The 25,271-nt window shown below is 29.7% G+C and overlaps 1 protein-coding gene across 2 annotated transcripts in view; it reads right to left on the bottom strand.

Moving 5' to 3' along the window:
• LOC118196311 (protein Loquacious-like) overlaps positions 1-25,271 on the bottom strand; it is a 98,890-nt gene that overhangs the window by 3,982 nt on the left and 69,637 nt on the right. Inside the window, exons 5-6 of one of the 2 annotated variants that reach the window (XM_035367739.2) lie at positions 5,192-5,444; positions 1,525-1,704 (exon numbers count right to left, since the gene is read on the bottom strand). In XM_035367739.2, coding sequence (XP_035223630.2) covers positions 1,568-1,704; positions 5,192-5,444 — 390 coding nt within the window. In that variant the 3' untranslated portion in view covers positions 1,525-1,567. Of the gene's footprint in view, positions 1-1,524; positions 1,705-5,191; positions 5,445-23,183; positions 24,714-25,271 lie in introns of those variants that run through there. The other variant, XM_035367740.2, reaches the window with a different exon arrangement.

The following is a 25,271-nucleotide window of genomic DNA, read 5'->3' as shown; positions in this document are numbered from 1 at the left end:
AAATTGAGTGGAGCTTACTTTCTATTCCCTTACTTTAAAAGGTGATTCGACAGGCTTTAATATATAGCACAGCTAATTATTAAAACTTTAAAAGAAAGTGCAGTTCTTCAAGGTAATTCCTTAGCACTTAGTGCCGACAATGCACCAGAAATTGAAGACTGATGTTGCAGGCATCTTAAAAAAGAAAATTCATATTTGCAAATTATGAAGTGCACCTGTCACCTCTTAAATTTAGGGCTATGAACCTCTTTAATAAAAAGGGTAAGCTTCTTTGCCAGTAAGTGTGCTTGACAAGGGACACAGATTATTTTAATTTATCTTGTGAAGAACGAATATTTATGATTTTGGTCTTTGGATCTTAACAAAGCCTTTTTCCTTTTTCCCATCATTCAGTGTTCCTAACACAAATCTCCAGTGTAGAATTACGTTAATTCATGTTTTATAATCAATGATTAGTGATTTGGTTGAAGTATTATTTAATGATTAGGGAAAAACTGATTAGAGTATTTTTCTGTTATTAGAAAGTACATGAAATGAAACTTCCTTCTTTTTTTTTTCTTTCTTTTTACATGTAAGTATTTTTGCATTTTAGCATTTAAGAAATGTTAACTGAACTTTCAGAGATATTAATTAGTTACTATTTAAAGTTAGTTCATTATAAAAAATATATTTTCTTTCTACATATTTTTATTATTTAAAAAATCTTTTTGTCATTAAGAAAATTCTTCTGATTTCTGTAAGTTGGCAAGTGTGCACTAACTAAAGATGATAAATTCTTGTGAATGTAAAAGGCTTCAAGGAAATTCAATTTCCAAATTAAAGATGCTTTAATGATATTTTTCACCAAAACAAAGTCAAAACTGTGTTTAAGTGCCCAATTGTATTAACTATTGAAAATGTATCTTCAATAGTTATGTGTTTCTCTTTTTTGAAATATCTTTAAGAAGTGAACAATGGATTTTACTGATAGATGAAAAACTGAAAGTTGAACTTATAAAAAATCCTATGAATTGTGAAACTGATAGATGGAATGCGATAATGAGAAGATTGCTGTCATTATTTCTAATAGCAGAAGATTTTTTCATAATGGTTTTAAAAAAAATTAAGTGCTTTGTCAATGATTATGGAAGAAAGTTCTCTGTCATAGCAACTGATATAGAGTAACTGAATTCCTCAGTAAGAACTGCTGAGAATGTTCATAATTGTCACTAGAACAAATTGTAAATTAAATGTTTTTAAAATTAGACCTTTTATTACAAGATAAAATGAAGATTTAAATTAAGAGATGTGTTTATCTCTTTCAAACCACTCAGTTTTTCAAGAAATAACAGGCTGATTAAATTTCAAAGGCAAACTGAAGAAGTGAATATTAGAATTAAATATTCTGATAAATGTTTATTTGTAAAACTATATGCAGAATAAATTTAAATCGTATTCTCTGCCTTTAATAATTATAATAATAACTAAAATATAATAAACTAAAATTAAACAACTTTATGAAAAAGATTAATACATTTCACATACCTGTTAAGTACCATGCTTCACAAGTATTTGTTCATAGTAATGTTCACTTTCTGCACATTAATTGAATGAAATTCAGTGCATTACGAGCAGAATTTATTTTGGCATCTTCTCTGGTATTAGCTGACCCAAAACATACGGCAACCGGCAATGAAGTTATCTGCAACAAACAGTGATAATCTCCTGGAAAAAAAAATCACATTGCATTTAATTTACAATATAATTTTATAAAAAATAAATAAATAAATAAATAAATAAAAAAAAAAATCTGATGTGTACACCACATGACTTCCTTGTACAGAATATTAAATTATAAGCATTTTTTCTTGCATTTTATTTAAACTTATTAGATTGAATTAAACCTACTTCGCCAACAGCGCATAAACCACAATAGAATAAATGCATTCTTTAAAATTCACTTTGTTTACCATAGCGACACTCTGGCGCTAGGTTTACTTAACAGTATTATATTTCGTTCATATTATAACTCTAAATGCACAAAATTTATATCATTTAAAGAATTATCTAATCGTTGCCACATGTTCTATTCAAATACTATAATAAAACTAGAACTATGTACAAAAGAAATTAAGCAAACAAAACAAAAAAGAAACAGTTTTTCACAGACGATTGAGTACTTCTCATTCAATTAATTCATTTCTCACTTCGCGACAAGGCAAAAATACATAAAAACTCAAAATATCTGTATTAAAAATTACGAAGTAAATCTTAAACGCTTATTTCCTCGAAAAATTCAAGAAAGGATTAAGCATGATTTATTTGGCAATAAATGAATGCATTATCTTTGTTGTTGTGAAGCTAAGTTTCTCTAGATTGGCAACAAATCCACTAATCTCCTGTTTCAGATGTGAAGATCAATGGCCGCTATCAAATTAGGCTTAGCGGCACTTAAACAATTTTAAAATTGTTGATAATTCTAAAAATATTGCATACAGATTTACTAAAGGCATAAAACCCTCAACCGGAAAATAAAAACCAAATAATTCAATCATTTTTAAAGCAAAAAATGTACAATTTACAAACATATAAGAGTAAAGAAACTGAGATCACTGAGCCGGGTAACAGAGTGGATATATTTATAAATATATTTATATACGTTTGGCGCGGCCGATTGAAACCAAAATACAAGGTGCACATCTACATGATATAGTAGTCTTATATACAAAATTTCAACGTTCTGAGGGTACTCGTATTTGAGTTATGCGAGATACGTACGCACGTTCGTACAGACGCCACGAAAAATTCTCTTCAGAATTCACTTTAAAGCAGTTTTTTTAGTTTTTTTGGAGGAAAAGAGCCTTTTATTCTGTCCTTACGTACAGATATCACGCAAAAACATCGTTACATTGTATTCGAAAGCGGTCAAAGTGGATATTTTTGTTGAAATATGCTGCCTGAAGCTTTTCGCGATTACAATACTTCCTTTTTACAAGGAAGTAAAAATAAGGTAATCGTGCAGAATGCGATCTTCCATTTTCTTAATTTATCATTTCTTTTTGTCATAATTTAATCGCCCATTCAAATATGAAAGCTATTGAATTTTTTATTTTATGAAGCTAATGTTAGAATTTTAAAATAAATATAAAATGGCTAAAGTGACGAATAAGGTGCACGCCAAATTTGCCGATTTTTTACGTGTTAGATAATGATTTTATTCTAGTAACCTTACTTTTTCATTCTTTTCTTTAATAATGATTTCATTTTGGCAAATGGAACTTTTTATAACCGGAATTAATGACTTTGGAGGACGTTACAATAACAATAATGTAATATATAATCGATATAATTTTAGTGTGCAATGCTGAATTTATATAATTCTTTGATGTCTTTTAAGTGGATCGGTATGTATAAAAGGAGAAAAATAATAATGTATATAAAATATATAACATTTAATGTGCACAACACTGAGACTGTGTGAATGCAATTTTCAGATTTTTTTAAAGCGAAAATAAATCACTGTGCACATGAAGAGAAAAACAATAATGCATGTAATATAAGTAATGTTTAACGTGCATAATGCTGTGCTTGTGCAATTCGATAACGTTAAGTGAAAGCAGATCGCTGTGTTTATGGGAAGAAAACAATGATGAATATATAATGTGTGCACCAAATTTATGCAATTTTGATGTTTTATTTAAGCAAAGACATTGCTGTGGACCAGAACACCAGTAATGAATGCATTGTATATTATGTAGAATGTATCATTTTGTATTCTTAATTTGCATTATTGTATTGATGTATATCTAAATTGCAAAATATAATGCAATTTAACAGTGTTTCTTATCAACAAGAATGCAAGGTAAAATGTCCTTGCTTCTAATTTTAGTTTTTAAAAACCTAGAATAGAAAAAAAAATATGTATATAACTTTTGGTATTTTAAATAGGATTGCAAGATTTAAAGGCTTGTGGCATATGCCTTAGCATATATCAGAATTCTCTTTGAACTTATTACTTCCTCGTACTTTCTGTCATTATTTTTCTTTAATTTGAAACCTACCCAGACTTGCTACATCTCAATTTTCATTTTATTATGCAGTTATGGATTTTAATGATTAACAAATTTTTTAAATAATTTCCATACTGCTGAAAGAAAATTAATATTTTTTCTGTAAAATTTTACAAACTTTAGCAATAATATCAATATTTGTTTTCAATGGCATTCTTATGTTTAAGAAACAATGTAAGCAAGAAATACTTTTCCTTTATTTTACCAAAGGTAACAATCTTTTATTTTCTTTAAACATGATGACATCATTTTGTGTTGTTAGAAAAGACTTCACCAACAAAATATTATTATCTACAAATTAGTTGCAAAACCATTTAATTTCCAAAATTATTCATCCTAAAGTTTTCCTCAAGATATGATAGGATATCAGTTACTAAATTCACTTATTCCCTTCTATTCATAAGGTATCCTATGCAGCTCTAGAAAAGTTATATGTCAAAGAATAAAGTCCTTTGGCAGTGGAACACTGCTTTGAATTCTTTAAATACCATTTTATTCTACTTTTCCTGTTTTAACTGAAGCTGATTTTGATTGCATTATTTTAGAAACAAGCTTAGAATCAGAAGCATGCAAAATTCAAGAGGAAATTTTTTAGTGATTTTTTTTAAGCATCTCAAATTTTTTCTTGTATACGAAATTTATTTTATAATTTCATATAGAAGAAAAACCATCTGGAAAACGGTTGTGTCCTTGAAAAACAGCAGTTCGGACCAAACAATGATGTCTAAATTCTTTCATTTATCTTCAATAATGAATATTGTTCAATTTTAATTAATCTTAACAGTTGTGTCACATATATAGCATATACAAAATAAATATACTATTACAGTTCTAAATTAAAAAAAAAAAAAAAAAAAAAAAAAAAAAAACCATTAAATGTTTAACACTCCTTTACAAGTTGTATAACTACTTCAGATATTAAAAACTGCATCAAATGTAGGTAAGAAGATATAAATTTAAATTAAAAAAGGAAAGCTGCATAAATGCTGTTATGCAATGCTAAAGTTTTTATAACATGCTTCTCAAAATGGCTATATATATTTTTTTTTATTAATGCACTTTTATATGACTGCAATTAAATAAAAAAATCTCCCTTCAAATAAAAATATTAGGATAGTTATTTATTTCTCAGCTATACATACCATTTTTTCCTCTCTGTTCAATTGGAATGTAAATTATTTCAAAATTTTGCTCAGTAGCAATATTTTGTAATAGTTTCAAACAATCCAAATTTTGATCCATGAGATCAACATCTTGCAAAGCGTGTAAAAAGGAACTTGTAGATGTTTTAAGATCTTTCAGAAATTTTAATACATTTTTAGAATAAGTTTTCTGCAGATTTGATATTTTGTTGTCAGGATCTTCTTTTGCAAAGACTCTAATGTCTTCATACTTCTAAAAATAAAATAGACAACATCAATAACAAAGTACAACAACTCATTGTTTAACTGTAATGCAACTAATAAATTACACATACTGAAATATAACAGAGTTTAGTATAATAAATAAAAGAATTTGAAAAATAAAATGAGGTGTTACATAGCTCATAAAATTTTTGAACTCTTATTTATTCTATTCATTTCCTTTGCATTGTTGCTACAAAATTTGATTGAAACTGATCATGAATTGAGTAGAGCTCATTTTCATCTATTAGTTATTTTAGCATTTATTCTAAAGGTTTCATTCTTAAGGCACATTGAAGCTATGCATTGTATACATATATATGTAAAATATAAAAAATATATTGCCTTTGCTCTACTTGAAAAGGCAAATTTCTAATTAACTTTCCGCAATTTCAGGATCTTCCCCCTAGACCAATACTTTCGAGGACATTCTGGCATGTTATGTAACTGCTAATGTAAATCCAGAGTTCGCGTCATTTTTCGTCAGACCGCTTCTTACTATCGCTGCTACAAGATTCTGCACTGCTCTGTTCATTATTTGTTAGAAATGTTATGACGTCAAAATCCTAAATTTAACCATATTTTAATTTAAATAATTATTGGATATGTAATTTGGAGAATTTCATCTAAAGTACAAATGATCTGCCATTTGAATTGAATAAAGATGTGGAATCAAAACTGCTAACTTCTTCTATGTCATCGTTGGATACTGCCTTACACTCAGCCACAACAATGCCCAGACTCTGATGTAATTATATTGCCAAGCTTCGTTATTTCTGTGTCTGACTGATATAATTATTACATATATGTATATGCAGTGCGTATCTTCAACCATAGCACTGCATATACAGAGAGAGACAGCAAAGCACTGTATATATATTGTTACGAAATGTACAGGCGTGGTAAGATGACTTCCCCCGCAAAGAAGTTTTGGGTTGCCATAAAATGGCAAGGGAAGACAGGGTTGCTACATTTGGTGAGCAATCGCCCATTTGGCAACAAAATCGGCGATATGCCATGGACGGCTGGAGAACCTTTTGGAACGAATTCTTACCGGTTTAGCCCAGAATGTTCTTGAACACAAGCCGAAAGCTATATAAACCCTGCTGGTCCGCAGTCAGGGAGAGTGTGCCTCGTTTAGCGAGCTGATAGTCAGTCATTGAGCGAGTGTCTCAAAGTTTAGCGCCGAGTTGGTCGTCGAGTGTATCATGAATTAGTGCATCGTCGAGTTTTATCTTAGACTGTGCTGAGTCGAGAGCTATACTCTAGTGTATCGTCGAGTGCATTGTGAGTTGTAGCGTGGAGAGTCTCGAGAGTACGTGGAGTTCCGAGAACAACCAAGCAGAGTCGGAAGCTGAAGGCTGTGACGCTGAACGTGTCAGCGTGTTTATAACAGTTTGACGACTGTAAAAACAATTTTGGAGTTATCTGATTAACATTGGTAAATAAAGTGTGTTTCTATACTTCATCAAGTGCCGAAATTCACTCCAAATCCACGAACGTGAAGGAAGAAAATAACGTAACAACTGGTGTCAGAAAAGAAAAACGTAACAATATATATACATATATACAATGCATAGTATATATATACACACACCAAACAACTGAATTTTATACTTTTGCATGGTTTCAAAAGATATTTTCTTATTAGATTAGCTTATTTGAATATAACAAAGCAGATAAAGACTATCTGCCTAAGGGCAGCAATGTCTTTATGGATGATTTTTTAAGAGAAACTGGCATGCATTTATGTTACACGTGACAAAAACCAATGATGCAGCCAGCCCATTCATCTGGGATCAAACACTCTCCCAGTATTCAGCGGACTTAGCCACTGGTGACCAAGATGTTTGTTGAGGATTTATCAAATGATTGCTGTATTTGTTTTGTCACAAAAAATCAGCATATTTTTATTATAATTTACTGATCCCATATTTTTGAGTCTGAACTTTTTTTGGTACTATTAGATTGGAGAACTGTTAAAAAAAATTTTAATAAGCATCTCGAACTATTTTCCCTTCTTTTTAATAAATAAATACCAATGCCAATCAACAGTGAATAAAACCTTTCACTGATTTTCAGTATTAAACACCATAAATTAATCACTTAAAAAGCCATTTTATCTGGATTTCTTAACATCATTTGGCAGCAAGAATCATTTTATACCATATAAATAAAATACAATTCTAACACGTTATAATTGGTAGATTTCAAAATTTCTAATTTTACTTCTTTAATATGTCAATGTCTGCATCAAAAATAAAATCTTACAGTTATGATGAAATTTTATAGTAACATACAATAGATGTATGTAAAAGTTCTATCCATGTTTAAATCAAAAGGAAGAGCAAAAAATGGAAACTGGTTGCAATTTCTATCACTTTTAATTATTAGGCATAACATCTTGCTATGTCTTTGGTAGTAGGCTTACCTAATGCCAGTCACTCTTCTTTTTAGAGTCAATTAAGTCTTGTGATGATGTTTTCATATCATCAAAAATTTGGGAAGTGAAGATGTTCTTTGGTATCAAGTGAGGTAGGGACAAGGCATGGTAATGTCATTAGAATTTAAGACTTCCCACCCAAACTTTAGTAACATTTGCTGACAGAAACAGCAGGGAGGGTTGGCATTGTCATGATGAAAGATAACATATTAACGATTGATGAATGCATGTCCCATAGATATCAGTTCTCCTTGAAGTCTATACAACTGCTGACAGATATAGATCTATATTATTTAGTTGCATCCCAGTAAATTATTCTCTTTATATCCCATCATGCACCTAACAAAACATTTTCAGATGCAGTTCTTCTTCTGAAGTGTATGGCATAATTTTCCAACTAGGCACAGTCCTTCAATTTTTAACATTACAGTATAATATCAACTTCTCATCTTCCATTATAGATTGATCCAAATATGGCTCACATTTGTAACCAGAAGGCAACAAAGCATAGGTATTGACTCTCATCTTCAGAGAAAGTTGCTTAGAATTCACTGATCGACCCTTTGTGTTAAACTCAATGATAACATCCATCTTCTAAAAATTTAGTGTAACAATTCTCCTAATTTAAATGTAGTTGGATACAGTTAGCTTTCTTTTGTCTGACTCAGAACTTTAGAAACCACTAATGGACATCCAGAACATGACTGATCTGTACTTCATTTCCAAATTGGAATTTCTGGGTACGGCAGCAGGATATTCTGTTGTCAACAAATGCTATAGCAAATTTTTGTTGCAGTATTCCCTGTATAAAATCCGTACATTAAACTAACAGAAAGCTTTTTAGAATGCACCTGTATTTTGGGATGAATATAGGAGTCTGCACAAAATTTTAACTACCGTTCTACTATATTTTTGATAGTATATTCATGACTGGGTATGGTTCATTTTTTAGGACCTAGTCCAAAATTTTATCAGAAAGAACTGAAGGATGTCAGAACATGATTTATTTGTACATCATCTGTCTGAAAAAACAGTGGCATTTATTTTTGTCAACTGCATCCTCCTTGTGCCTTTAACAAACACTACGGGTATCTACGGCCGAAATATTGCTTTTAATCAAATGTAGAGTAAATATGAGGTACTTCTAACTTTCTTGTGCTTTTAAAGTGTTAAACGTATGAGTTACTTTGAAAAAAAGTGTCTTTGATGTCTTACTTTCTACTGATAAAAAATCTCAGTTATACTATAAGTTATATATTTTCAGTTATACATAAGTCATCCGAGAACAAGTTACCTCTAGAAGACGAGTACAGCTTTTGTAAGCACTTAACAGATTGCAAGCTTCTCTACATATTCCATTTTCTTTGCCTCCCCCCCTTTTAAATTCTTTTTTTTAAAACAAATATTTACTGATTAAATATTAATTAACATTACATGACTCTTGATAAATACTCATTATATCATTTATATAATATATAATATAAATGATATAATGTTTTACAAATAGATTAAGAAAATTCTGATTAAATAAAATTTAACAAGAAAAGTTATTCTAAAGATAATTAGGAGTGAGAGAATAAATTTGTACAATTAAAGTTTCATTAATTAAAAAAATTTCACATATTTCTTAAAAATGCTTTAATTAGTAAAGGCTAAAAATTAAAAACCAGGAAATGTGACAGAACGTGGGAGTCTCATGGTAAAACTGATAGGTTAGATTACGTAATTTGAATACTACAAAGCATATGAGGGCTTTGTGCCTAAGGGGAGGGATGCCTTCATGGAGGATTTTCTAAGAGAAAGACTCATATTCACATTAGACACATAGAAAACTAACCTTGCAGGCAACTCATTTGCCTGGGGTGAAATGTCCAGCATTCAGCATTCTTAACCTCTGGGGCACCGGTGGGGCATAAAATTGCTAGAATTCACAGTTACGACACAAGATTTTGAATTCAAAACAAAATGTCGGGCCAGCTACAGTACTTCTAGACTCATACTTACCAATGACATAGCAACTAATTAAGCTTTAGTCTTTTAGAAACACAGAGGGAACTAACATTCAGTAAAGGGCCATTCACCCTGGTGTTTATCTGAGCTAACAGATCTACAGTGTCTCACAAAAGTGATGGGACACTTGTGCTTAGGATACTGTAATGTGCTAAGGATACTGTAATAAAATAAATTAAAAAAACATGCAGAAATTTTTTGTGGGTGTGCTTCATACTTAAATTTAGTAACAATTATTACATAACATACATTTTCTCAAAATATTAAAATATTAATTTAATAAAAATACAATTGTTTAGAACGGAGCAAAAAAATGGTTTACATAAGTGATGGGACACCATTAGATACTACTACGTACTATGCAACAAAAATCGTCTGAAGTAAGCAATAAAAATATCTTTTGGGGTATTTATTTTTACTCAAAAGCAATTGCCAATAATTTATAAAATCGTCTGCAGTATTTCTCTCCAGTTTGTTTTGGAATTTTTGTGTTTTTTAGCTCTGTGCAGCCATGAATGCTAAACGAAAAGAAACTTTGCCTGGAATTCGAAAATTAGTTATTAATTTGCATATTGAACATGGAAAATCTATTAGAGAAACTGCTGAAACAGTTAACCTGAGTCATTCAACAGTTTTCAATATCATTAAATGATATAAAAAGAATCATATGATTCAGGATAAAAGAAGACCTGGCCGACCATCAAAGCTATCCAATGGAATAAAGCGAATTATCGTTCGAAATATTAAAAAAAAAATCCAAGAATGAGTACTCCTAAAGTTGCTGCTGATTTACAAGCATTATATGGAGTAATTGTTAATTCTGAGACTATAAGAAGAGTAATTCGATCTGTTGGATATCACGGTAGAGCAGCCAGGAAAAAATTCTTTGTGAGTGAAAAAAATAGAAAACTCAGAGTGGCTTTCGCAAAATCCAACATAAATAAGAATTCTGATTACTGGAATGAAGTTATATTTGCTGATGAGAGTAAATTTAATACAGTCAAAAGTCGTTAATTCGGACACCCATAATTCGGAATGATCTATAATCCGAACCTCAAAACTAAAAACTTTCTGCGCATGCGCCGCGTTGACACGTGCGCATAGGCGTTTACGCGTGCGGGTAAGACCTTTTACGACTGCGCATATGAGTGTGCGCAAGTGCAGAATACGTTTTCGCGTGTGCGTTTTATGTATAATGGACGTATAAGCTAAATAATTATCTATTTCAGTTAATGTTGATGATTGCGTTGTTCTTTAATTTTCGAATTGGATCCGGCTTATTATTTTTTGCAGACTGTAAGAGCAATTTTATGAAAGTAAGTTTAAACTTTCGATTATATCAAATAGAATTTCCGATATATATTTGTTAATATGTAAAGGATCTAAAGCGAAAGTATGCTTTGAAATCCGAAATCTGTTTATCGATTTCACGCTGCTCGGCGGGGGGAACGCCGTGGCAGGCGCGTAATGAATTGGAAGTTGATCTGTCAGCACTATCCTTATCTTCAGAGCAGATGTTTTTATTTTATTTGGCTTATAATTCCTTATCAAATGTAGTATTTCATCTCGATGTGCTCCGTCTTTGATATGATTTAAAACAAGTTCCTCGTCATTATAATTCACTTCGGATAGCGAAGAAAGTAACAGAGGTTATTGAATGGTTATGAATTGGAAGTTGATCTGTCAGCACTATCCTTATCTTCAGAGCAGATGTTTTTATTTTATTTGGCTTATAATTCCTTATCAAATGTAGTATTTCATCTCGATGTGCTCCGTCTTTGATATGATTTAAAACAAGTTCCTCGTCATTATAATTCACTTCCGATAGCGAAGAAAGTAACAGAGGTTATTGAAAACGAAAAAATTTCGATTGACATATTAGTCAGTATTCTCGACACAGCAATTATAGGACTTGAACAGCGGAACTTTGTAACTGAACAAGAAATTATGTCTGTTTAATAGAATTAAAGTATTATCACATGAAACGAAGCAAAACTTAAACAACTTACATTGAAAGAAATGTTTAATAAAGTAAACAAATATATATTAAGCTTTTTCTTTTTGCAAATTTTGATACCCTTTAGATCATAATTGTTCTTTATTTCATAAATTACGGTTTCATACTTTTAATTTTAGAATTTCTGCATGCCATCTTACGAGATTTAAACTGATGATCTATAATCCGGAAAAATCGATAAACCGGAATCACCGAAGTCCCGATGAGTCCGGATTAACGACTTTTGACTGTATATTTGGTTCTGACGGTAGAATCTTGGTGTGGAAAAAACCCAGGGAAGAATTTCGCAAACAGAACTTGGTGCCAACAGTAAAACATGGTGGAGGAGGAGTTATGGTATGGGGGTTTATGTCGTCTGCTGGAGTTGGTAATCTTGTTTTTATTGACAGTATAATGGATCAGTACAAGTATATTGACATTCTAAATCAAAATTTAAAATCTTCAGCACGAAAATTGAACCTTCATAACGATTTTAAATTCTACCAGGACAATGACATCAAGTACACTGCTTTGAACGTTAGACTCTGGCTGCTGTATAACTGTCCTGAAATAATAAAAACACCACCACAATCTCCAGACTTAAATACCATAGAGAATATTTGGCAAGAATTCGCAATGACACCATTTCTTCAAAACAACAATTAAAATCGGTGCTTCAAGAAGAATGGGGTAAAGTCACTCCAAAAATCACAAAAAAATTAATCGAATCCGTCCCAAGAAGATTAAATCATGTTTTAAAAGTAAAAGGAAATCCAACAAAATATTAATATTATAATTAATACAATTATAAAGTAAAATTTTTGGATAAATATTTGAAGGAAAAGTAAGTGTCCCATCACTTATGTGAGCCATTTTTTGCTCCGCTCTAAACAATTGTATTTTTATTAAATTAATATTTTGAGAAAATGTATGTTATGTAATAATTGTTACTAAATTTAAGTATGAAACACACCCACAAAAAATGTTTACATGTTTTTTTAAATTTATTTTACTACAGTTTCCTTTTGTAAAGCACAAGTGTCCCATCACTTTTGTGAGACACTGTATGTATCGATGAGCTCCGCTACATTAAAGTTCACATTTTTCAAATGGAAAAAAAATTTTTTTGACACCTTAAGGGCTGTTTACGCTGAGGTTTATTTGAACTAATGCAGACATTTATGGCCTTTTAGAGCAGGGTCCTTTACGACCCTTTTACAGTAGAGTTTATATGAGCTAAATGAGACATCTGGCTGACACTACAACATGGTGTCGAGGGAAAAAGTTTTTCTTTACTCATAAAAATCTGAACTTCACACATAGTGGAGCTAGTCAACATATGAAACTGATTATGTTAGTTCAGATAAAGCCCAATGTGAACAGCCCTTAAGACACATAAGTGGCATGCATATGTCTTATGATCAAGATTAATGTCCACTTTTAAACTACACCACATGCCATTAGATTTGCATGTTTTTTAATCTAAGCAAATATGACAAGAGCTGGGAAGGATAAGATAGGCTTTAATTAATTAGTAAAACTTTAAATGCTGATATCAAATTATGCTTAAGTTTTCCTATGTGCATTTATTATTTCTAATGGGTTTTTCATCCGCGTATTTTTTGTATAAATTCATAACTCTCTCAGTTCACAGTACGGAATAACATAAGGTATAAAATCATCACACAATAAATGATAAAAAATACTTTGCGCATACAATACACCATTTGCTAAAGGGATATGTGAAGGCAATAAAAATCAGCATAATATTCATAAATCTGTAGGACTAGTTTTGAAGGTTTAAATGTAGAACCTCCTTCTTGAGCTGCAAATTATGAAAGAAAAGCCTGTGCTCAGGCAATAACAATGAGAGGAAGGAAGTTAAGCTGCTAGTGCCATCTATTGGTGAAAAATGAAAATAACTATGGAATAATTTTATTAAAAGCTAAGGGTTAAGATGGATTGGAATTGGGATCATTAACTAACTAAAGATATTTGATTTTTAATTAAAAATAAATATACTGCCACAGATGAATTTATGAAATTATTTTAATTAATTTTTGAAACTAGTGCAGATCAATTACTTGATACATTTTTTGAAAATCCTCATATTTTTAGAACTATGATTTTTTACATGATATTTGTCTTTACGTTTGCAAATCATTAATTTATACATATCTTGAAATATATTATGGCAGGGAAACTTAAAAAACGATAAATAAACCTCAGAATTGTTAATTAGATTTATATGAACTGATCAATAATTAATGTATTGTGCAAGACATTATTAATATATTTTTCAGCTAACTGTTAGGTTGTTAGGTATATCAAAAGTGAAATACTGTAATAAAATAAATAGCATAAGCTGAAACAGAAATTAATGAGGATGATGAATATTTCAAATTTTAAATATGCTTCTAAACAAATATAAAACAAGTTTTGCACAATTCTTTATTTTGGATTAAATCATTTAGCATTATTATTTTTATTTTTTTAGGCATATAAAATACAAAACTAAAATATCCAAAAAAAAATATCAAAAATTAATTCTTTTAGAAACATGAAAACATATACAATTTTGATTACTTATCCAGTCATGTTTTTTAAATGACAAGATCAAAATTTATTTCTCAAACTTCATCAATACAAAGACTATTATATTTCAAAGCAACTGATAAAGCTTTTTGATTAATGATCGGCCAATTAAAAAGAACAAATATGGTGACTGCTGCCCCAAAACAGCACTCTTAATATTTGCTTATTAACATTTTCTGCCTGTCAACCAGAAGTTATCAATACATCCCTTAAACTATATTTTAAACTCAATTAACTCATTATATCTTTTCGCAGAATATTATTAAAAATACAGCAAAATAAATGCACTTTCCTATTTTAATTCACACATAAACACAAAGAAAAAAAGTATTTATAGCTGTACATAACAGTTAACTATAATTTTTATTACTTTCTTTCATTTACAATTTATGATACAATAATTAAATAAAATTATCTTTACACTTAAAATAAAATTAAAAACAATGCATTATACATAAAATTACAAATTTTGTTTTCATAAATCATACATTTTGACCTGCTGAAAAAAAAAACTGAAATTATTCTGAATACTTGTGATAACCATGCATCTAATTTTTGATTTGATACAAATCAAGTATGAGGATCACATTATAGAAATGGAGTTGTTTAACTTTGTTTGAGCGGCCACATTTTTACAAGGGCATTTTAAAATGGGTGCTGACACTGCAAGCTGCAAAATATCTCTTGTTTAACTGAGATTTTGGTAATAAATACTAGCATGATTAATGTTAAAATAATATTTATACTAATTTCAAATTATCCTTGCAATTAATTTTGCTGAGAGAACACAGAGATCAACTGTAAACTTCTGTGCATATGAAATTCATATTGGCATTCTGAATACATTTTTCCATAAATATTTATAATGAATTAATTTCCTAAATTTCAATGAAGTACAAAGTAAGGAGAACATTAAAATATTAAATTTCAACATAAAATAAATATACTATCAGAAATGTGCACATCTTATGAAACCAGACACAAATCGGAGAATATGTGGCAATAATAGTTAAGGTGGTTAATCTTCTCACAAATATGTTGTCCATTGCAGATTTAAAAAAAAAAGGGGGGGAATTCAAAACCAATCTGGAAAAATTTTTTTTTTTTAATTCAGCAAAAAAATGAGAATTTTAATTTTAGTGGATAGAAAATATAATATATAATTATTACTAAACAGGAAACCAATTACAAAACTGAATACCCAGAACAAAACCACTAATGGAGGACCTCTTTTTATTTAATTTCAACTGATATCCCTGATGTGAATTATGTTAAGTATTTCATAAAAAGATTTTATTTAAAATTATTTAATTAAAATTAATTACATATTTAATTTTAATTGAAAAAATCACTTATTTAATGTTTTGTTTCATGCTTTCAAAAAATAAATTTACACAGTTATTTTTTCTATTAAGTTCGATTAGATTAACTCAATCTGTAGTCTCATTTTTTTCAATCTATAACCACTCAATTTATGGTTCTCAAAACCTGCCCTTGTAATCCTGCTAGATTTCCAAAAAAGATGAAAGATTAAAAAATAAAAAAAAATAAAAAAAAAAAAAATCAAATTAATTGCATATAGCACTATAGCTAAAAATTTCAGAGTTTGGAAATCAAGCACGAAAATTCTTTATCACTTGTTTTTCCAAGAATGATATTTAAAATTTTTTTTACTGATTATCCTTCCTATGGACTTTTCACTCTATTCTTAGCAACAAAAAGAGGGATTTGTGATGCTTTTTAGCAGCGTACATCCAAATAGTTATGTACGTATCAATAGGCTTATCCATTCATTAATGTGAGTACCAATGTAATGTAACTTTTAGTTAATAAGATAACGCTTTATAACGTTGCGCGCCTCTAACTTGCACGCAACCAAGAGGTGACTGTGAAAGCTTGTATAAACCACAGAGTCTTATAAAGGGTTTAAGTCCCTTTTTATTCAACGTAATAAATTACAATGGCGTCCTCTTGACGCTTACAGACTGTGCCCACTAGGCAGTCAAATAAAAATAAAAACCTGAAAAGAAATTAAAGACAATATTCTAACTACGAGGCTCTCTCAAATAACTAACTCACCGCGTTTTACAATACGGCTGCTAATTCAGCAGACTTGAAGCTCACTGGAACAATTGCAACTACTTCCGACCAAGCACATAGGCCGCAACGCGGGGTTCTTCTATTCTCGATTTCTACCTCCGCGCTCGCTAAGTAAGAATAACTCTCTCACCGAACTCGTTTCCTTCTATTTAAATCATACTACTTCCGCTGATAATTTGAATGCTTGCGCGTTCTACTCAAATTTACATATTCTGGCATTGGCAGTTCCAGGGGAAAGTAAGGATTGACAGGAAAGATAGTTTAAACTTAAAATAAATGTTAGTTAAAATAAATATAAACCCTACAGCTTATCCAAAATCTTGAATTATTAAGAATGAATATATATTTTCTTCTTTTAAAATTACTAAATACTAATATAAAATTAAATGAATTTTAAAAATACAAGCATACTGATAGTAACATATGCTAAACAATTGCTTTGAAAAGAGATAACAGTAAAGCGGTTTGCAGAATATTCTAATTTATGTAAGTGAACGAACCACTTGAAAAACGTTTGAGAAGGGCTGGATTACCTGATTTCAGAGAAAATATACAAGGGCTATAAACTTCTTAAAAATTTTCATAAAACAAAAAATTAACAAAATACATCAAACTATTTTATATACTACAGGAGTATTTGGAGCCTCACTGGAAGTGCCAGATCGGAGAAAATACATCCTTTGCCCTTGTATAAATCGGGCCCTGATATTAAATTAAAATTAGCAATGAGAAGTGTCTTTTTAAAAGAAATTTTGCAAATAGTGTATCTGAACTTATTCTTAAGAATCAGGTGATTACTTTCACAGAGGAGAAAAACCTAACTTACCCAAATTAAATGGGGTGATGCAGTTTTTGATATCATCTTTTTCTTTCGAATAAAGCTTGTTCAAGTCACTTTTCATAAATATCATATTTCCTCTAGTATTCCCCCTTTTTTAAACTAATTTTATTATCCAAAAATGATAAACTAGAGGGGAAGATTATACGAGTTATTTAATTTCTGAAGAACTTGGTTACTGGGAGAACATAACAAATGAAAAGTAATCATGGATAAACTACTACTGACTATCATTATTTCTTTAAAAAACCTGTATGTTTCAAAAATATTAAATAATAATAATAAAAATAATGTTACAATAAGAATACATAGTAGTATTAACATTGTAATATCTGACAGATAATTGAGCTGACGGCCATTGAGTCGCGTAACATGTCTGGCTGAGTTACCTTGTAAAGCCCCATGGGACCTCACATGAATGACTCTTGACCACAGTTCCCAAGAGGGACATTGGAAGAATGAAGGAGAAGGGAGTCAAACAAAAGTTTCAGATTTTGAAGTATCAAACACTTCAGCAGTAGATAAGGCTTTAATGACCTCTAATGTAAATAAGAGTTTTAAGATTAAATCACAGTTTCTTAAGAGTTCCTCACAATTATGTGAGAGCACCTGCCATGTTCAAGTAACATAATGAAAAATCTGCATAAAATAGGTTTCAAATGATAAATGCAAGGGATGAATCCTGGACCTCTCGAATATGTGTCAAGTATGCTTCCAATGACATCGCAAAGGCACCCGGAAAGAGAGAAAATAACTTATACTGTAATTATTAATCAATTTATTATTGTATTTTTTCTTATAAGTAATCTTCATACTTTTCCCTCCTTTTCAGCAAAGTTAAGTATGTGGATTGTGATGAACCACAATTATATGCATACAAGTTTTGAGTTTAAAAAAACTTAAGAGACACTACAGTTAGATGAATAATCTGCCAATATTTGAAATTTACTCAGCTTTTTAGATACAAACATAGAAATTCAAAGTTAATAATACTACAAAACCAAAAAACTTTGAAATTAAAAACTTGCATTTCTAAATAGCTTGATAAAAAAGTAACACAATTCAAGGCCTGCGAAAGTTATGAATCTTCTAGATAATGAATAAGTCTAATAAAAGTTACAACTAAAGAATTGCTTTCTTCTTCAAAAGTAATGTCAATGAAGAAGTGTTTTAAGAAGGCATATTGGAATGATAAATTCAGATGAAGTTAAGACCACCACTGGAGTGAAAACGAAATCACTGAGTGGTATTTGAAATCCAGGGAAAAAAAGCTTTTTATAAGTCTCTTTAGATGCTTTATATCCTTATTTTCTTTTCATATGCCTCTTGGTGTTTACAAAAACACCGAAAAGAAATTCATTACGTTTATGTGTTTTATTTTATTTTTTTAAACAAAACCTGCAAGTTTTTAGCTTAAAGGGGCAATTTGCCCAGAAGAACTATTTATTTCATTTTTCGTTGATTCACTATAAATGGCGAATCCCTTTTTAAATTCTTGCCACCAAGTATTAGAGCCCTGTATTATATTTAAAGAAATTAAAAAATGAAGAATCTGCATAAATGTATATACGTTTCTTGCATTATAATAAAACAACGGTACCTAGAGCCACTGAATTTTGAATAATGTAATCCCCCACTGAATATGAGCAACTGGAAGCCCTAATTTGGAATTTGATTTAGTATAAATTTCATATTTTGTAACACTTTAACGAATTTTTGATTAACAAAGTCAATGATTTCAAAGCAAGCAATGGCAATACTGTACTGAGGGGGGGGGGGGTTCTCCAGCGCATGAGACTGTATCTAAAAAATGTTAAAGATATGCTCATTTTAAAATTATTTTCCGATATTGCTGTTGAATTGAATTTTATGGTTTACATGTGAAGAACATGATATTAAATAAATATAGGTAACACACAAAACGTTAAAAAAATACCCCCTTGGGCATAATATAAAATCTGAAAGCTTTCAGACATATATGTATATACATATAAAATATATATATATACATTTAAAAACCGTAATTCTTAGGTTTACGTTCACTGGCTCAAATACCCTTTCAAAATATATCGCTCCATTTAGGTTAAGCAAAGCAGTTGAGAGTATGTTTCTTGGGAATAAAGTTCCTTCAGTGCAAATGGCTATAGCAAAAAATAATGTATTGCATGTGCAGGAGATTTGCTTAAATTCATAGAAAGGGTAATAATTTTTAATTTAGTAGCTGGTATGGAACAAAAATACTATTTCATATGACAACTATGTGTGTACTCGTATGAATTTATTTGCTGCTAAAAGTAATCTACTATAGCTATATATATATATATCTAATAAAGCATAAAAGTGCTAATAGGATCTTGGTACATGGGAACGGATGCACCAGATCAGCTTTGGCAGCAAAAGTGTTAATTCAGTACTGCATAATATCAGCTAGGATATATTTATTGAAGGAAAATGTGTGATTTTAATTATAAAATAATCTGATGTGTACACCACATGATCTCCTTGTACAGAATATTAAATTATACGCACTTTTTCTTGCATTTCATTTAAACTTATTGGATTAAATTAAATCTACTTTGTCGATAGCACATAAAACACAATAGAATATATTCACTCTTTAAAATACACTATATTGGTTTATCATGGTGACACTCTAACATTAGGTACATTTAACAGCATTACATTTCATTCATCTTATATACTCAGAATGCACAAAATTTATATCACATGAAGAATTATCTAATCATTGCCACATGTTCTATTCAAATACTATAATAAATCTAAAATGATGTATAAAAGAAATTAAATAAACAAAACAAAAAGATGATTCAGTATTTCTCATTCAATTAATTCAGCTCTCACTTCATGACAAGGCAAAAATACATAAAAACTCAAAATATCTATATTAAAAACTACGAAGTAAATCTTAAACACTCATTTCCTCGAAAAAATTCCAGAATGGATTAAACATGATTTAATTCACAATAATAAAGCAGGAGTTGCCTACTTATTATTATTTACAGAATTAGCAGTGACATCAAAATCTTTGTACAGTTTCACACATTTGCTTATTTATTAGAGAGTTTGGGGCTTACTAGTTACATCTGTATGCCTGTTCAGTAGAATGCACATTAGCTGTTAGCATATTTAAGCTGAAGGCTTTTAGATCTTAGTCAAAGATTCAAGAGTGTTTTCTGGCACACAGTTGGATTTGTCTTGGCTTTGTATTCTCTCACAACTAATACTTTAAATTTATGTGCTGGTAAGTTATTTGAGCCAGCTTCTAGCTTGGTATTTGATTATGTAGTCTTAGACTACATCATCAACATTTACATAAAAGTACCTGATAATGTTTATTTCACATTTCAATAAAAAGCGGTTTATCTGTAGCACGAGTCATGCCCTTATGTTAAAAGTTTAGTTTAATAAAAGGTTGTGTCACATTTGCAATTCCTTGTTGTACTATTTCAGACATACTGATAACTTGCTACTTGTCTAGTAAGACTAAATATCAAGTATAACCTTATAAATGAATATTGATTAATGAATTATATTATTCAGTAATAGAGCCTAGCATGCACTTCTTAGTCATTCCAGATTTTCTGATTTCACAAACAATATGAAATACAAATTATTAATATGCTTGCACATTACAAGTAATTAAGGAATACCAAGATCCCACAAAACATACTTTAAGAAACATAGCTTTAGCTAAATTTGATTTAAGTGAACCAATATTCCACATGGCTCTTGAAACACTCAACAGTTAACGAAACTTTTGACACTTTATTAACGTTCATATTTATAATTATCACACATAATGTAGAATACAGTTATTTCATAAAATCAAACAAATTTGGAATTCCCAGTCAAATTCAGTTTTTTTGATTTTTCATGATCAAATGAAACAATTTTCCTGACCAAATATAATGAATTAATTTTCAAATTAAGTATGAGCAACTGAATACTCTTACGTATTTATTTACAAAATATTATTTGATAACAAGGAAAATTATTAAAATTTATTTTATTGAGTCTTGGAAATAAATAAATTTATGCAGACAATGCACATCTAGGCCATTCAAGAAAGCACATGGAATTTTTAAAAAGAAATTTTTAACAGCACACCATTTATGATAAATATTACTTTTCTTACTTATTATTATTATTATTATTATTACTCTTATTATAATTGGAAATACAACTGAAGAGTTTACAGTAATACTGGGTAGAAAATAATTATATTGGACAATTATACTTCTAAAGAGACCAATGACAGAATTATATTTCTAGAGAAAAGAACGAGAAATAGCTCTGCAATATTTTGAAAATAAAGCTATGGGTCAAATAAACTGCATATGACCTGAGTAAAATATAAAAAAACATTCATTTGTTTTCTTTTTAAGATGAAATCTTTTTTTAATTGGCTACTATAGTACAAAGTCCGAAATTCTGAAGTCCATAGTCCAGAAAAAGCAGGTGTGCACCATGAAAATGATTTTCCTCCTGACTAACTGAGTTTCCTCTAAGTTACTTTCACATATCTGCTGGCCAGGAAATAATACCATTGTGGCCATTGACAATACCTAGACTGACATTAGCCATGACCATACTTTTAGCCCTTAAGTTATTGTGGAGTTCAGGAGGAAAGAACAATTTTTCTCTCTGACCTCAACAATAAATTAAGATCCAAAAACATTTGTTTGGAGTAGGTGCTGCTAACACTGATTTTCCTTTTTTTTGCATAACAGCAGAAAGAGAGAAAGAATTAGATTCAGAAAAAATTCAGTTAACATAAGAAATTGCATTTGTTTTTAACTTATTTGATCCAGCTTATTATTATTATTTTTTTTTTCAGAATATAAAAGTCTTTTATTTTTTATAAATCTTTTATCAAAATTAAAGTTTGAATTTTCATTTACATCAAAAAGACTTATTCTGGAGCCGTAGCAGAAACTGCAAAGCAAAAGCATATTTAGTACTTGCCTTCTACAGGTGCCTTCCTTCCTTGGTGCAATTTGAACTTAAGAAAGCGTGATTTCAAAATTAGACAAAGAGCAACTTTATTTTGCTGTATATTTTTAAGGCTATAAAAGGCAAAAAGAAAGGATAACAAATGATGATCAGAAGATACCAGTTTTCCATTGTTAGGATAATGCCCCTATCAACTAGCAGATGGCAAAATTCTGTAGCATGGTTTTAAATCCTGAAAATATCAATACTGATAGCGATGAAATTTTTAATAATGGAAAAGTTTTTACTGAGACTTTAGTTTAATTTTAAAAATTTAAAAAGAAATCCAAATTCCTTTTACAATATATAAGAACAATTATCAAAAAAAAAAAAAAAAAAAAAAAAAAAAAAAAAAAAAATATATATATATATATAATTGATTCTGAAATGAAATATATTACCATTTAATTAGGTATTCTAAATTTTACATCCTTTACATAATTTCATTTTGTATTTTTCTTAAACTTTTATATTGAGATAATCCTCATTAGTCAAGAAAAGCTTTATCTATCAAAGTATTTTTAAATATGATAAAAATAAAATTAATATTTAGTGTATATATTATTGTAAGGATAAATTCATAATGTACTATTTATTGAGGTAAAACAGAATTATTATTGAATAAATAGATTAAACATTCATCGAATTTTTATAAAAAAAATTTTACAAATGTCTATACTAGATTAACCTCCTGACATGTGTCCGAAGAATACCATTTAATTTAGATACTCATGTGTAAGCGTAGAAACAGAAAGTTTTATTTCCAAATTTACATTGCTATATAACAATAATATGCTGCACAACATTCACCGAAGACAGTTCTTGATGCCACGGAGATTTCAAAATCTACAATGGCACATGAAATCAACAACATCGGACGTCACTATATGCCAAGATTATATAAATATATATTCAGATTATATAAATAGCAAGAAAAAGTATGTTGAAAATCACTAGCACTGAGGGAATAAAAAAAGTATAATTTAAGATTCAGTAATTCAATCAATTTAGTTTATTACTGAGAAACATTTTCCTTAACAGTTTTCATAGATCAACCAGGAGAGCTGATAGCTATTATTTATATGTATACGTTCTTTATGTAAAATTCTTTACTTATTGCTGCGGTTAAATTCATTCTCAAGCAGGCTCGAAGGACAGAAAAGGATAACCAGTTTCTTAATTATAGAATGATTGAATAAAAGATGTGCGACCCCCCATGAGAAGTCAACCTAATTTCATTAAATCATCACAAATTACTTTTATAAAATTCATTATTTGCTATTTTTAGTTAATAGTACAAATTTCTTTAGGCATAATTTTTTCCTTACATTACGTTAGACTTTTCTGTGTTGAATAATCAATAAAATGTGATTGTATATATATATATATATATATCACACACACACTAGCTTCAGGTAAATAGCAGTCCTGAAACAGTGATATTTTAATCTACTTTTTTACATTAAAGAAATCAAATTAAGAATTATAAAATAATAAAATATATGGACAAAAAAAACTAAGTTTTCAAACAGATAAGCATGAACAGATGCACGTTAATGATGAACACATCAATCAACTTTCATATCTAAAAAATCTACATAATATAAAAATGAATTACCAAAGATTATACAAATAAAAACATTTTTTGTTGTTGAGAATGGACACCATGAAATGATCCTTTAAAATGCAATCAGTTTTTTTAATGAAATTAATGAAAAAATAGATTGAATTCTATCATTCATTAAATTGAAAATGCAAAGGAACTGAAAATGCTCAAACGTGAGCTGACTCTTCTCCAGCTTTTGAAAAATATAAGAACACATGTCATCATCTTTGAAATACAGATAAAAAATCTGGCACTAAAGAGCTGCTCATTCTAATAATGTAGCATTAGTCTATCATAAAAAGTAATTATTCATTATCACTTTTCATTTGAATATTGTCTGACATTTAGTCATAATATCACCAGAAAAACTTCATAATGTTTATGATCACATTCTGCTTTCTAAATATCATCAGGAACAACTTCGGGGCACTTCACAATTCCAGCATCATCACCACCACCGCCACCACAAGAGTTTTCTTTTGTGTTTAAATCACCACTACCAGAATGAATTGTCAAGGCTGAACTTTTGTCAGTGATAGTTGATTCTGAATCTTTAACACCTATTAGAGACGAATTTTGCTCAGCAACTGTTGATTCTGAGTCTTTATCATCTACTACAGATGAATTATGTTCATCATCATCTTCTCCACGTTTAGATCCCTAGGATGAATGAAGGTGAAGTGTTAGGTAAATTATTGTATATTGATTTCTGAATTAAAAACAATAATAATGAAAAATAAAGCAAAATAAATAATGTGAATTTTCAGAAAAGAGGGGAGGAAGTAGCATTGGTTACTGAAATGAAATTTATATTTTTCATGAAATTAATACCACTGTGTTCAAAAAGTTCATGAAAAATTCCTACCACATGCATAAACTTGCAATACTTCAATCTGGCTGATAAAGTCCTAGCATCTTCATAGAAGAAATTTTGGTACTGGATTGTACGTTTTGGTAAAAGTCTTTTAGTGTCAAGCATATTTTAGATGATAAAATATCAACAGTAAGGCTTTGATAATTCTTATCCGTTTAGCTATAGCTTCTGGCCACTGTTGCCACCATACCGGTTTGTAGATTTGTGGTTTGGATTAACTATAAATTTGTCCAGATTTCATAGGAATTCTGAAATTATGCTAAAATGAAATAACTTTTTAAAAATATTTGCAATATTTTATTTTAACGAATAATAAATGTAACTTTACTTTCACCCAAACCTAT

Source organism: Stegodyphus dumicola, chromosome 10 (genome assembly GCF_044657685.1).
Source record: "Stegodyphus dumicola isolate Sdum_Otavi_A_Nest chromosome 10, ASM4465768v1".
Taxonomy (NCBI): domain Eukaryota; kingdom Metazoa; phylum Arthropoda; class Arachnida; order Araneae; family Eresidae; genus Stegodyphus; species Stegodyphus dumicola.
The sequence above is the reverse complement of the archived record's forward strand: the minus strand, read 5'-3'. Positions and strand labels throughout refer to the sequence as shown.